This window comes from Cryptomeria japonica, chromosome 5 (genome assembly GCF_030272615.1).
Source record: "Cryptomeria japonica chromosome 5, Sugi_1.0, whole genome shotgun sequence".
Classification (NCBI taxonomy): domain Eukaryota; kingdom Viridiplantae; phylum Streptophyta; class Pinopsida; order Cupressales; family Cupressaceae; genus Cryptomeria; species Cryptomeria japonica.
The window spans coordinates 184,806,023-184,819,974 of NC_081409.1; the positions used below are offsets into that span (position 1 = coordinate 184,806,023).

At 37.2% G+C, this 13,952-nt stretch overlaps 1 protein-coding gene across 1 annotated transcript; it reads right to left on the minus strand.

Moving 5' to 3' along the window:
* Window positions 1-2,726: 2,726 nt before the first annotated feature.
* Window positions 2,727-13,385, minus strand: LOC131060895 (stress-response A/B barrel domain-containing protein HS1). The gene is made up of 2 exons (XM_057994331.2): window positions 13,114-13,385; window positions 2,727-3,161 (listed from the first exon to the last, which is right to left on the minus strand). Exons 1-2 carry the CDS (start codon window positions 13,248-13,250, stop codon window positions 2,975-2,977), a joined length of 324 nt encoding a protein of 107 aa, XP_057850314.1. The 5' UTR covers window positions 13,251-13,385; the 3' UTR covers window positions 2,727-2,974.
* Between the last annotated feature and the right edge of the window lie 567 nt (window positions 13,386-13,952).

Genomic DNA, 13,952 nt, shown 5'->3' on the forward strand with positions numbered 1-13,952 from the left:
AGAATGCAAGATCAAGGAGAAAGCATGAAGATCGCTCCTGTCCCTCTCCAAGGGACCAGGGCGATATCATATCTAAAGGACATTCATTCGCAAGAACAAGTCAATCAAGCTTGAAGGACCTAGCGAAAATGCCAATACCAACGTAAGGATGAAAACTTTGAACGTCAAAAACGCAAGGATCAAGACTAAGTTGATGGATCGCTCCTGTCCCTCAGTCAGGGACCAGGGCGATGAGGTTTGTACTCTTCCCAATTCTCCAATTTTGGCGTTCAAGCAAGTTTTGAATTTATTTTAAATGCTAAGTCCGATAGGTCTTGAAAATTTAATTAAGTGGCATTTAAAAATAGCGCATGGCCCTTTATTAATTAATTTTTGTCTTTTAAAAATCGAATTTATTTAAAATTATAGGCACTAAATTAATTAATTATAAATAAAAATGGGGCGCTTGATTTAAAATTTGTTTCATTTTACAAGGGTCGGCCTTTTAAGTTTATTTTAAATTTGTCTTATTTACCAAAGTCGGCCTAAGATCAATATGAAGGTAAGCGCCTATAAAGGGAAGGTGGTTTATTCATTTCAAATCATCATTTAACATCCTTCATTAGCATGCGATTTGGAGAATACAAAGGAGGTGCGGAATTGTCATTCAAGAGGAGGGCGCAGACATCATCAAAGGAGTGCGAGCTTAGTCTCAAGTTGGGCGAACTTGCCAAAGACCACGTCAAAGATATCCTCAAGGGTGATGAATTGATAAAGGGATCGTTCATTTAAAGGAGATCACGTTGAAGCCATCTAATTTTGATTTTGCCTAGGCGATTTCCTTTATTTTGCATTCTAGAGTTAGCTCTCAAGTAAGGTATGGCAAGATCTCTTGTTTTAATTTCGAATTTTGATCGTCATTGCCTTAATTTTGAATTTTGAAATTTTGAATTCCAGTAGCCCGATCGTTTTTTAGGAAATAATAACTCAAGGATTTATCATGAAGTTTCCTAAAAATTAATCTAATCTATGTTATATATTGCGAAATCATGGTACTAATTTTGAAATGTTGTGTAGGCATCAAATGGAGATCTCTTCAAGGAAAATCAAGCCGGATCAAGGACGGTCTTCGCCGGGACGATCAAGCCAGGACAAGGGCGACCTCTTTCAATCCAGCGTTCCAAGGCGAGGTACATCATCATCTTGCAAATCAAGGACAAAAGGAGTTAGAACAAGAGTTAATTAAAGCAAGCCTCTCAACGACATCAAATTGAATATCTAGCAAGCTACAAGTGTCAGATGAGGTGGCGTCCTAGTCATCATTTCTCCAGTCAGTGTGGTCCACCTCAGCATGTCCAGATTCAATGTACTTAACTCATGGAAGGTGGCACAAACTCCGATGTACCTACCCTGGCTATCCATTGGTCGATTTTTCTAGAAAGGACATGTGTCCAAGCAATACAATTTTATCATTGGTCAAGCATTAAATGTTATGTAATGGTTGTAACAAACCCTAATTAGGGTTTTCATTGTAAAATCTTGGCCATTGATCTTGAATTGATCTAAGCCATCAAATTGTATTGTGGGCACTATATAAGCCCAGGCATTTCATTTGTAAAGGCTAATTAGCAGTTAGAGATAGTTTGTAAATAATTAGCAATAGCTAGAGAGTTAGAAGATAGAGAGTAGTTAGAAATTGATAGAATAGCAATTAGAGTAGAATAGGAGGACAAGGCAAGAAATTGTTGCCATTGATTGTAAACAAACTCCATTTTCATTGAAGTAATGGTGAAATATGTTGTTTTCTTGCAATTTGCATGGTTTCTTGTTGAGTCTTCAATCTTAGATGGTAGATGATTAGATGAATGGAGGAAATGCGATTGATTAATGGTGGAATTCGTATATCCATACTACTAGCAGTTTGTTGATTGCAGACTTGCCTTGTGTAGTCAACTGGAATCATTCAGCCTAAGCTCAATTTCAATTTGTCGCTTCTTCATTGATATGCATCAACTTGGATGGTATCTATGCCTGCGGTGATGATTTGAACATCATAAAGCTTCCCTTAGAAGATCGCACTAGTCTTGTGTAGATGTTCCATTGATGTCAAAACAAGACCTAGTTAGAGTTTTGTCAAAGATCAATCATTGCTCCTACATTCTTAGTATTAAGATTAGATCCTCTCTTCGCCCTTATCCCTTTTCCATTTTTCAAATCTAAGTTAGTAAGAGCCTGTGTCCAGCAAAGCAGATCGGAAGTTCAATCATCACATGTAAGTCCCCTTGTGATCCCAGCAAATCACATCATACCACGAAGAGCTTATCCACACGTAGAGACCCTACTAAAAGAACCTTGGAGTCTACCTAACTGATCCTTTACGCGAATCTTCAGCAGTTAGAGACTATTTTCTCAAGAGAGGATAAGATGCCTATTGGTATTTTATTCTATGTATGATGGTGTACAAAATACACGTCAACAAAACCTAAGAAGCTAATCTTTTAGATTGAATTCTTTACCTTTACTAGATGTGCTCATTGAAGCTGTCATATCCTTCCATGAAATAAAGCAAACATGATGCAAAGCACCAGAAATAATATATATCATAAACAGATTAACATGGAACATAGCAGCATATTATGAAACATTTTAAAAATACAGTATACCATGATTAGATATCTCAACCTTACTGAAAGCTCAACACTATACTCTTATGTACGTTCATATTGTTGAGTTTCATAATGCCAGTCTAACACACAAATAGTACTATCGTTATATAAATTTTGGTTAAATACAAATTATATATTTATAAGATTTTCGTATCTCATATTATAAGAAGATTGTTCTACCTTCTATAACCATTCTCTTTGCATAGATGACAAGTCATAACATTATATTATGATATACATAATATTTTAACAAACTATAACAAATCTTGTAACAAACTATGACAAATTTAATGATATAATATTCCTAATACATATAGCTCTCACCTTCCTCAGATAAAGCGCATTGGCTTATAATCAATAACAATGAATTTTTCCATTGCTGGTAGTATCTGATTAGAGAATTCTACGTGAGCAGGATGGGCTAGATAGGTATCACGACCTTCAACATTGTCAAATGTACATTCAAAAACATGTGTGAAACCTTGTTGCTGATTTTCAACGCTAATATCCTCTCCCCTGGAATAACAAAACAAAAAAAGAATGTAAAGGATTGTGATCCATAAATCTACTCTAATAATGTAGTTCCATCGATCCATGCAAATAGTATTTTCGATTCATATCCACTATCATCAACAGAGAACTGGATGCCATTCTAGCATAGTAGAAGAAACATGGCCATGTATTTGTTGCTGTTAAAAACATAACATGTTTATCACTCTAAGGTTTATGGACTTTAATAGTTATGAAACCCAAAATTTACGTTTCAGAATGGCATTCAGAGAAGCCAAGAAAAGCCCACTAGCCAGTTACATCCTACAAATTGCAAGTTGATCTGCTTGCATGCTCATGAGTGATTAGCTGCAGCTAAAGATACAATAACTTATTAGATGTCCCTTGTCACCAATGATAAATTAATTACTTGCCTAGCAACCAACCAGGGTTCTGTGACACATTACTTATGGTTGGCTGCTAACCCAAAATGGGACCTAAGTGCCAATCAAGCTTTGCTAAAAGTGATGACATGGTAGCACCTAATTTTAAGGAAGGCTACTTCTTTTTTTTGGGTGATGTACATGTGGAAGTGTGAAAAGGAAGAGAAATTTCAATTTTCAAGTAAGGAGACAGAAACATTAATCTTCAAAAGGCAGTAACAATTAGAATGTGTTATATTTTCTTATGTTCCTCATGGGTGGAATAGAGTAGTGGATTCTCTGATCAAATGGGCATCTGATCGAATGCAGGGTTGGAATATGAGGATAAGGGACATTTGCCTCTGGATTTTTATCGCATGTTGGAACAACTAATTGGTGAAGACAGGAATGTGTAATTCTTCTTTGCTGGACTGTTGACCCTTCTTATTAGATAATTCTCTTTGCAATTAATAAAATTTTACCCCTTAAAAAAATAATTAAATGTGTTAAAAAAAAAATGTGTTAAAAAAATGAAAGTGAAGAGAAAGGACAAAAGATGAGTAGGCGAGAGAGAATGAAAGGATATGATAACAAAAAAACTAAAAACATATTAAATGGTTAAATGTTTCAAACATCATCGATAAGGATAGTCTAAATGTGCATAGCAGACTGCAGATAAAAATTCATGCAATCCTTGCACATAAGAAAATGAAAAACTCACTATGCAAAATAAACTCCTTATATTCCCAAGTGGACAGCTCTTAGTCTAATACTGTCAATCATTAGCAGAGTACATGTATACAGTCACTACACAATATAACAGTTTAAGGTTGAACTTATCCAGGTTAACATGAGAGAGAGATTTCATATGCTGTCCAGTTTACCATGGTTTCAAATACCCAAACCAATATCAGATTCCAGAGCCATGTGTACACCTCAATCTATTAAAATCAATAGAAGCACTTTCCTCTTGTTCAGAGAGTTTCTTGCTTTAGGAGATATTCATGATGGCACTACAGAGAGATAAAATACCAGAATCTGGTTCAATTTATATTCTTGTGTTTGTCATTACAAAATAAGAGACCATTAAGTATTTACAATTAAGTTAGATCACTGGCATTTCCCTAGAATGTTTGCCCAACCAAAGCAGAACTTTGGAATTACAATAACATGAATCATATTAATGATCTCATTTACAAGATAATGGGTATGCCTCTACACAGAAATTATCCAACTATAATGAGGCTGAGTGCTTGTGATAATTATAAAACATGTGTGCTGTAAAATTGAACAACTGGACAATGGTTTCAACTTTCAACTGTTTGCAACCATTTGCAACTTTCAAAGTCTTCAATGTCTATCTGACATTTTCAAGCTTATAAATTTATCATTCAAGTGAAACATTACAAAACTCACAATCGAGATCCTGCAAGCCATTTGCAACTTTCAAAGTCTTCAATGTCTATCTGACATTTTCAAGCTTATAAATTTATCATTCAAGCGAAACATTACAAAACTCACAATCAAGATCCCGCAAGTTGTTGAGTGTTGTGATAAGGGAAAATATAAGGAAAATGTCTGATAGAAGCTGGGACGGACAAATATTTTGAGACAATACCCAATCATGTCCTACTAAAAATGGAAGCTTGTTGTATAATAGTTTGGATAGAAACAGGAAAAAGTTAGTTGCTCTGAGTGACCTTCTATAAAGATGTTGAGTTTTTTGTAGTTCGGAAGGTGTGGAGTGTGGAAGCTGCTTAAGTGCAGTTTGAGTTGAATGTTCAGCAAGAGAATGTTTTCTATTCTATAAATAGAATGTTTCTTAGAGTTGTGAGGTTAACACCAAGAGCAATTTTATGTGTGAGTTAGTCTAAGATATGTGAGACAAGTTTCCTTTCTCTTGCATCATGTAAGGAAAGTTCCTTTCTTGAATTACGTAAGGAATGTTTCTTCTAGGTCGTGTTATGTAAGGAAACTTTCACTACTCTTGCACGATTGATATTTTATCAAGAGGGCTATATTTGTAAGATTGCTGTAGCAACTAGGATTGGATTCTGGAAGGAAAGTTTGCTCTTGAAGCTAGATAGAAGATTCAGCATTTGCAGGTTTTCCCCCACATTGGGGTTTCTTGGGTTTATCGGTGTTATCTGTGTTATTTTGTTTGTGTGATGGTTTCGTGTGAATTTGCTTCCGTTGTTCATTTTGTTAATTAACCCAAAGTATTGGCTGTTACAAATCAGATAGGTAAACATTATTCTTGTTTCTTTTCTATGATATTTGTTGAGCAATTAATTTGTAACTAGGTTATAGATATTAACATGGTATCAGAGCTCTCAACTTTGAATATGAAGCCAAGTTTTATATCATAGATTTCTTCAGATTTCACTTTTCAATTTCTTTGAGGGTTTTATTTCACAATGGCAACTAGTGTTCGATATGAGGACAGGCTTGAAGGTGCATCTAACTTCTTACAGTGGAAAGTTCTGACTGCATCCGTTCTCAAGGAGAACAAGTTATGGATCTATACTAGTACAGAAGTGACTCCGCCAACAAATGATCCTATTACTCTAGATTCGCATGAAATCAAGGAGGCCAAAGCTCAGAGGATTATCCTTGATGGGGTAAAAGATCTTTTGATTCCTCATCTATCTAGGAAAGACACCGCCAAGGAAGTGTGGGATACGCTCACAAAACTTTATCAAAGCAACTATCAGAGTCATAAGATGATGCTCAAGGACAAATTGCATAACACCAAGATGTCCAAGGGTGAGAGCATGACCTCTTACTTGTCCAGGCTGACATAGGTCAGGGATGAGTTGGGTGTTGTTGGAGAGAAAATTGTTGATGATGAGCTCATGTGGATAGCCCTGAATGGTTTTTCGAAGCACTAGGAAGTGTTTGTCAAGTGTGTTGTCGGTAGAGATCGCCTACCTGACTAAGCGAGGCTTTGGGATGATTTTGTCCAAGAAGATATCTATGAAAATGCTCATCAAGGAGGTCAGACAAAGAAGGTTGATGACAAAGAAAATATTGCTCTTGCAAGCAAAGGTAAGCAGAAGATCAATAAAGGACAAACTGAAGAGTCCTTTTCCAAGGATGGGAAGAAGAAAGATCTGAGTAACATAAAGTGTTTTTTCTGCCATCAAATGGGTCACTACGTCAGTCAATGTCCGAATAAGAAAAATAAGGACAAGCAAAAGAAGCAAGTTGCTGCTATAGCAGAGGTGGACGAGTTTACATCACGATTTGAGAATGAGTTTTCATTCATTAACTGTCTCTCAAGTTCAATTGCCAACAGTGTTTGGTATATTGATAGTGGGGCTTCTTTCCACATGACGGTTCGAGTCAGAGAATGTTTCACTAAATGGGAGGAGAAGAAGTTGGATTTCTATATTGAGCTTGGAGACAATGCCAAGTACCATGCAACTAGTGTCGGCATGATCAAGTTTCAAAGGGAATCTGGCAAACCTCTATTGGTGGAGTATGTGTTGTATGTCCTTGGAATGACAAAGAATTTAATCTTTGTTTCTGCTTTGGAGGACAAGGGTTACATCGTGATCTTTGAAGGGGGGAAAATTCTATATTCATCCTAAGAATTCCAAGGTAGCAAGAGTAATTGGAGTCAAGCATGGTAGCTTGTTTTGGTTACAGTTCAAGCTAGCACATGCATTGGTGAGTAGCAGTAGAGGGCTAGGAGAATTGTGGCATAGGAGGATGCCTCATCTTCACCATGGAGCACTTAATGTGCTTAAGGAAATAGTGATGGGGCTGTCTGAGATGAAGCTCAAAAAGCATGAGGTGTGCAAGGGTTGTGCTCTTGGAAAATATACCAAGACCAATTTTGCAAGCAGTGACACTAGATCCAAAGGGATTTTGGATCTCGTACACTCAGATGTATGTGGGCCCATGTCAGCAACATCCTTGAATGGGTATGAGTATTATATTAATTTCATTGATGATTTCTCCAGGAAGACGTGGATATATTTTATGAAGAATAAAGATGAAGTCTTTAGTAGGTTCAAAGAGTTTAAGGCTCTCGTGGAGAACCAAACAGGGAGGAAGATCAAGATACTGAGGTCTAATAATTGAGGTGAGTATACCTCGAATGCCTTTATAGATTTTTGTGTTCAAGAAGGTATCAAGAAAGAGTTGACAGTTTTGTACAACCCTCAATAGAATGGGGTTGCTGAATGGAAAAACAGGGCTATAGTTGGAGCAGCCAAGGCCATGCTTCATGATCATGATCTACCTTGGTTTTTATGAGCAAAAGCTTGCAATACAGTTGTGTATTTGTAGAATAGGAGCGCACATAAAGTGTTAGGCAAATTGACTCTAGAAGAGACATTCACTAGGAAGAAACCAGATTTGGAGCACATTTGCATCTTTGGATGCCTTGTGTATTGTCATATTCCCGTGGAGAAGAGAACCAAGTTGGAACTAACCACAGAGAAGGGCATCCTTGTTGGGTGAAACTTCTAAGGCCAATCAGGTTTACATTACTGCCCTCAGGAAAACAGTTGTTCACAAAGATGTGAAGTTCAAGGAGGGAAAGGCTCTTTAGAAGCCGAGTAGTTTTATAGAGGTTCAGGAGGAGGAGCAAGCACCCAAGGTTGAGGCTGCATAGATTCCGTAGACTTCTGTCAGGCAAGCTAGAGAGCAAAGCAAGAAGACCGATCAAGTTGATCAAGAGGAAGAACAAAGGATTCCTCGGCCTCAGACTCCTATCACAGGGAGGAGGAGAAGCAGGGCAGCTAAGCAGACACTAAGAGAGGCCCAAGAGTATGTTGGTGATCCTCAAGATCCAGTTAGATAGAGAAAGGCTCCCAAACATTATTCAGATTATATGGCACTTATGAGTGAAGTGATTGAGGTGGAGCCTTCCAGCTATCAGGAGGCATCCAATCACCAGGTATGGAGGGATGCCATGGTGGAAGAGTATTCTTCCATCATGAAGAATAGTGTGTGGGAGGTAGTGCCATGGCCCAAAAAATAAGTCAATGGTAGGGTTGAAATAGTTGTATAAGATCAAGCATGCTGCAGATGGTAGTGTGGAAAAGTTCAAAGTCCAGTTTGTGGCTAAGGGGTTTTCTTAGAAGGAAGGGATTGACTATGATGAGACCTTTGCTCCGGTATTCATCCATAAGGGCTACCATTTATGTAGCAGCACAGATGGGTTGGAGGATTCACCAGATGGATGTGAAGACTGTCTTCCTCAATGAAGTGATTGAGGAAGAGATTTGCATAGAACAACTTGAGGGTTTTGAGGTGCATGGGAGGGATTTCCATGTGTGCATATGTGTGCATGTTGAAGAGAGCACTGTATGGGCTCAAGCAAGCTCCTACAGTGTGGTATGCACGTCTTGATGGTTACTTGCAGAGTGTGGGCTTCAACAAGAGTGAGGTTGATCCAAACTTGTACTATGTTCAGGTGAAGGGCGAGCTTCTCATATTGGTGTTGTATGTTGATGACTTGTTTCTTATAGGGTCAAAAGAGCTCATAGCACATTGCAAGTGTTATCTTACAAGAGAGTTTGAGATGAAGGACTTGGGATTGATGCACTACTTTCTAGGATTGGGGTTGTGGCAGAAAGAGGGAGAAATCTTCCTTGGACAAGGGAAGTATATAATTGATATCCTGAAGAGATTCGAGATGGAAAATTGTAAGCCATGTCCACGCCACTTGTGACCAACTAGAAGAAGATTGATGCTTCTAGATCAAAGGAAGTGGACGCGACTTTATACAGACAGTTGATAGGCTCTCTTATGTATCTGGTCAACACTAGGCCAAACATTTGTTTTGCAATGAATTCACTCTTTCAGTTTATGGTGGAACTTAAATGTGTGCATTGGATAGCTACGAAGCATGTTTTGAGGTATCTCTGAGGCACAGTTGATTATGGGCTGAGGTATATTCAGCAAGATGGAGTGAAGCTCGAGGGGTTCATCGATACGAATTGGGCAGGTAGTACCATTGATAGAAAGAGCACTTCAGGGTGTCATTTCAGCTTGGGATCGGTAGCAGTCTCTTGGTACAGCAGGAAATAGAAGTCAATTACACTGAGTTCTGTAGAGGTTGAGTATATGGCAGCTAGTATCGCTACATGTGAGGCTATCTGACTTCGGAAACTTCTAGCTGAGCTCTTTGATCAGTAGCTAGATTCGACAGTCATTTACTGTGATAATCAAAGTTGTATAAAACTCTATGAGAATCCAGTGTTTCATGATGAGTCAAAGCACATTGAGATCAAGTTTCACTTCATCAGAGATTGTGTGGAGAAGGGGAATGTGAAGTTACAATACATTCCTACGGATGAACATATAGCAGGCATCTTGACTAAGGCCTTGATGAAGAGTAAGTTTCTATTCTTTAGGGATTCGTTGGGTGTTGTGCAGAACACCTTCCTTGCTAAGAGGGAGCGTTGAGTTTTTTGTAGTTCAAAAGGTGTGGAGTGTGGAAGTTGCTTAAGTGCAGCTCGAGTTGAATGTTCATCAAGAGAATGTTTTCTATTCTATAAACAGAATGTTTCCTAGAGTTGTGAGGTTAACACCAAGAGCTTTTTTATGTGTGAGTTAGTCTAAGTTATGTGAGACAAGTTTCCTTTCTCTTGCATCATGTAAGGAAAGTTTATTTCCCGAATTACATAAGAAATGTTTCTCTTAGGTCATGTTATGTAAGGAAAGTTCATGATTGATATTTCATCAAGAGGGCTATATATGTAAGATCGCTGTAGCAATTAGGATTGGATTTTGGAAGGAAAGTTTGCTCTTGAAGCTAAATAAAAAAATCAACATTTGCAAGTTTTTCCCCACATTGAGATTTCCTGGGTATATCGGTGTTATCTATGTTATTGGTTTTGTGTGAATTTGCTTATGTTGTTCATTCTGATATTTGTTGAGCAATTAATCTATAACTGAGTTATAGAAATTAACAAAAGAAAATGTCCATTTTTCTGCTGAGTTTAACAAGATAGGGGAAATTCTGCACGATAGTTTGGGCAATATTGATTTGATTTTTTGCTACTTGTAATTATATAAATTGGCATCCTGCGTCCCCGCTCCTCCCGATCCATTATGTTGTGTTTTCCTTGTTCAATTACCCCACAAAGACTGATTGCAGGAGCACAGCAGAAAGGAGAAGGAGAGATCAATTGGTATTAAAGCACATTATAAAATAGCCTTGGGGATGGAGAAACAGGAGGAATAATAAAGTTAGAAGGAATGATGGAAATGAATTGCTCACGAGATTAGAAGCTATTGAAGCCATATTCCAGCTGGATGAGACAGAAGCTGAACAAAATTGAGAGCCCCAATCAGAGCAGCAGATCCCATGGAAAGACTGATGGAAGCCATTTCAAAATATGGCATTAAAATGAAGGCCAAAGTTTCTGACTTCAATGATGATTTGAAACCTGACCTGTTGATGAATTGGCTACAAGAACTAGAAAGGTATGGATGAAGGGGATCCAAGGAGAGTAGAGTTTGCAGTGGCAAGGATAAAGGCACATGTCAGATTATGGTGGGATAACCTCCAAATACCGAAAGAAGACAAGATAAATACAAGATCAAATTATGGCCCAAGATGCTAAAAGTGCGGAGTCATATTTTCTTACCTGCAAATTATTTGTAGGTGTTAAAACTTCAAAGAATTCCAGAATTTGAGGAAAAAGGAGCTGCCTGTCGTTGAATACACAAAACAGTTTATGAAATTGCAGATAAAAGAAAAATTCCAAGGTGATAAGCTGTCTACTGCTAGATATGCCAATAGACTGTGATTGCAACCACAGGATGAGCTGATCTCAATCAAGTTAAACAAAATGGACGAAGCCTATCAATATGCTCTGAAAGCTAAGGAGAAAGTGGATTGAGATAAGCGTAAGTTGTTGAACAAGAAAGGCAATAGTACCTTCTTAATAGGAAAAGGGAGTTCCTCATAATCTATCAAGAACCAAAAGAATTGAGGAAGCCCAAGAAGTAAAGCTAAACTCTAAAGGAAGGAGGAGCTTGAAAGGTAGAGGAAAAGGGCAAACAGTTGGTTACAGAGAGCATTCAAATTTTTCATATGTATTGGAGCCCACAAAGTGTTAGATCGTCCAAAAAATCCCCAAATGGGCAGTGGTGGCTCAAGAAGCTGAAGCAAAGACTCGAGAATTTGATGTTGCATAGGCCACTGCTATCAAGAAACAAAAAGACAAATGGAGAAGGAAGAGTGTCTTTTGAACAAAATCCATGAGCGAGCACAAAGAATACAAGGTGATCATAGTGGAGGTTCTGCCGACAATCTAGCAAGTAGAGAAATGGAAAAGAATAAAGCTTGCACGCAGTCCAAAATCGAATCCATATAAGATTTCTCGGTTCAAAAAGGATTATAGTGATTAATCTTGACTGGTTGCTTTTAACATTGGCCCCTGTGAAGACAAAGTGTTATGCAACATGGTGCCAATGGATGCATATGATTTGCTATTGGGAAGGCTCTTGCAATATAATTGGAAGGTAATCCACTATGGTAAGAGAGCACCCATTAAGTACAGCATCTTCTAAAACCATGGAAAGAAGGTGCATCTGAAATTCCATCTTTGTCACTTGTAAATTTGTAACAATAGGCTAAAACTATCGATATCCATTACCTAGAAAAGTTAACATATTAGATTGATTGGTAGGTGCATTGATATTTCTCAAGGTAGATATGTGGAATTGTGGAGTGGTTTCTATCAGATCCAGGTTCAGGAAGGTGATGAATCCAAGACAGGTTTCAAAACCAAGGATGGCTTGTAATTTTGTATAAATGGTGAGTGATTTCATTCTGATTGCCTAATGCTCTTGCCACTTTTATGCAAACCATGAATGAAGTATGCAGGCCTTTCATTGGGAAATTCGCCATAGTCTACTTTGATGGCATTCTAAGTTTCAGCAAAAATTTCCTAGAGTATTTGAGACATTCAAAGGCAGTGTTTGATAGGCTTAAGAGTGAAAGGTTGTTTATAAATCTTGAGACAAGTGACTTTTGTAAGGACCGGTGGTTTTCCTTGGGAATGGTATTTCAATAGATGGGCTAAGCATTGATCCGGAAAATCTTAGAGCTGAATGGCTTGTTCCTCAAAGAATTACAGAATTTTGAGTTTTCATATGTTCTTGAACTTCTACGAGAGATTTATCAAAATTTCAACGAGATAAGTGTATCATTGACCAAATGCACAAAAGAAAAATATTTTTCATGGATAAAGGATGTTCACAGAAACTTTTTAACTTCTCAAAACACAAAATCCATCATCACAATAGTCCAATAGAAACTTGAACCATTATTGAGCACAATAGACTTTGGGACAATGGAGACATGTAGATCGAAAAAAAATTAACATTTTCTTTAGAACAAAAAACAAAAATCTGGACCAGGTAGTAGTTTCCTGAGAATAATGATGAACTCAGCTGAGAATTAGTTGGTCATCAACCTATGATGTGGAGCATTTTGATGTTTACAAAATGTACAAAGCCCAATATCGAAATACAACAAAAAGAAATCTTTCAGCCATTTTGATAAGATTATAGGATAAAGTAGATACCATTGAAGAGATTTGAAGGGTTCAATGACAGTGAGGAGGTTTCCAAATGTTCTGATAAAATCTTCAATTCTTTCAGGTGTAATGTCTGCCTTGAATTTTACCATGAAAATGTGTTTTACTACACCCAAAGATTCCATTTTAAATTTCCAGAGATTACACTGATGCTTCACTGCACAATACAACAGTATGTGGCGATGGATATTACGGAATGTTCATTAGACTGTTTCCGCTATCTTCGTCAAAGGAAATGTTAGCCGCATAAAAATTAATATTCGTTTTAAAAGATTTAGCAGAGAGGACATTGAACATACGGACTGTTTATGTGGAGCCCTCTCTTACTTAAAATCTGCCTTTAGCCAGTACCAATCATATTTATAAAAAAAAAAAATCTCAATTACACTTTTAACAATGAAATGGAAATAGAATGGAAACAGATTTTTTTTTTTATTGTGAGGACATTCCAAGTGACTGATAGTAAATAATATGAGATTATTCCATTTTTTTATTTGGAAGGTATTTAATTGTGTTAAAAAAAGACATATAAACCTTACTCATATAAGATTTGAATTTGTAATCTCTTTTTCAAAAATTCAAATTCTCTATCATCACTAAACACCAAATCAAGAGACACATTCATAAAAGATTCTACTGATTATATGCTGATATTGATTAATTTAAGATCTAACTACTAGAAATATATAGTAACTCACATGACTTCAAAAGTTGAACATAATTAATGTTTACTGGGTGCAATGATTATGATTAGTGATGTGCATAATTTTTGTGCTTAATATGATTTGTCACTTGTCTTTGTGATTTGGGCAACCTTGAATTCTAAA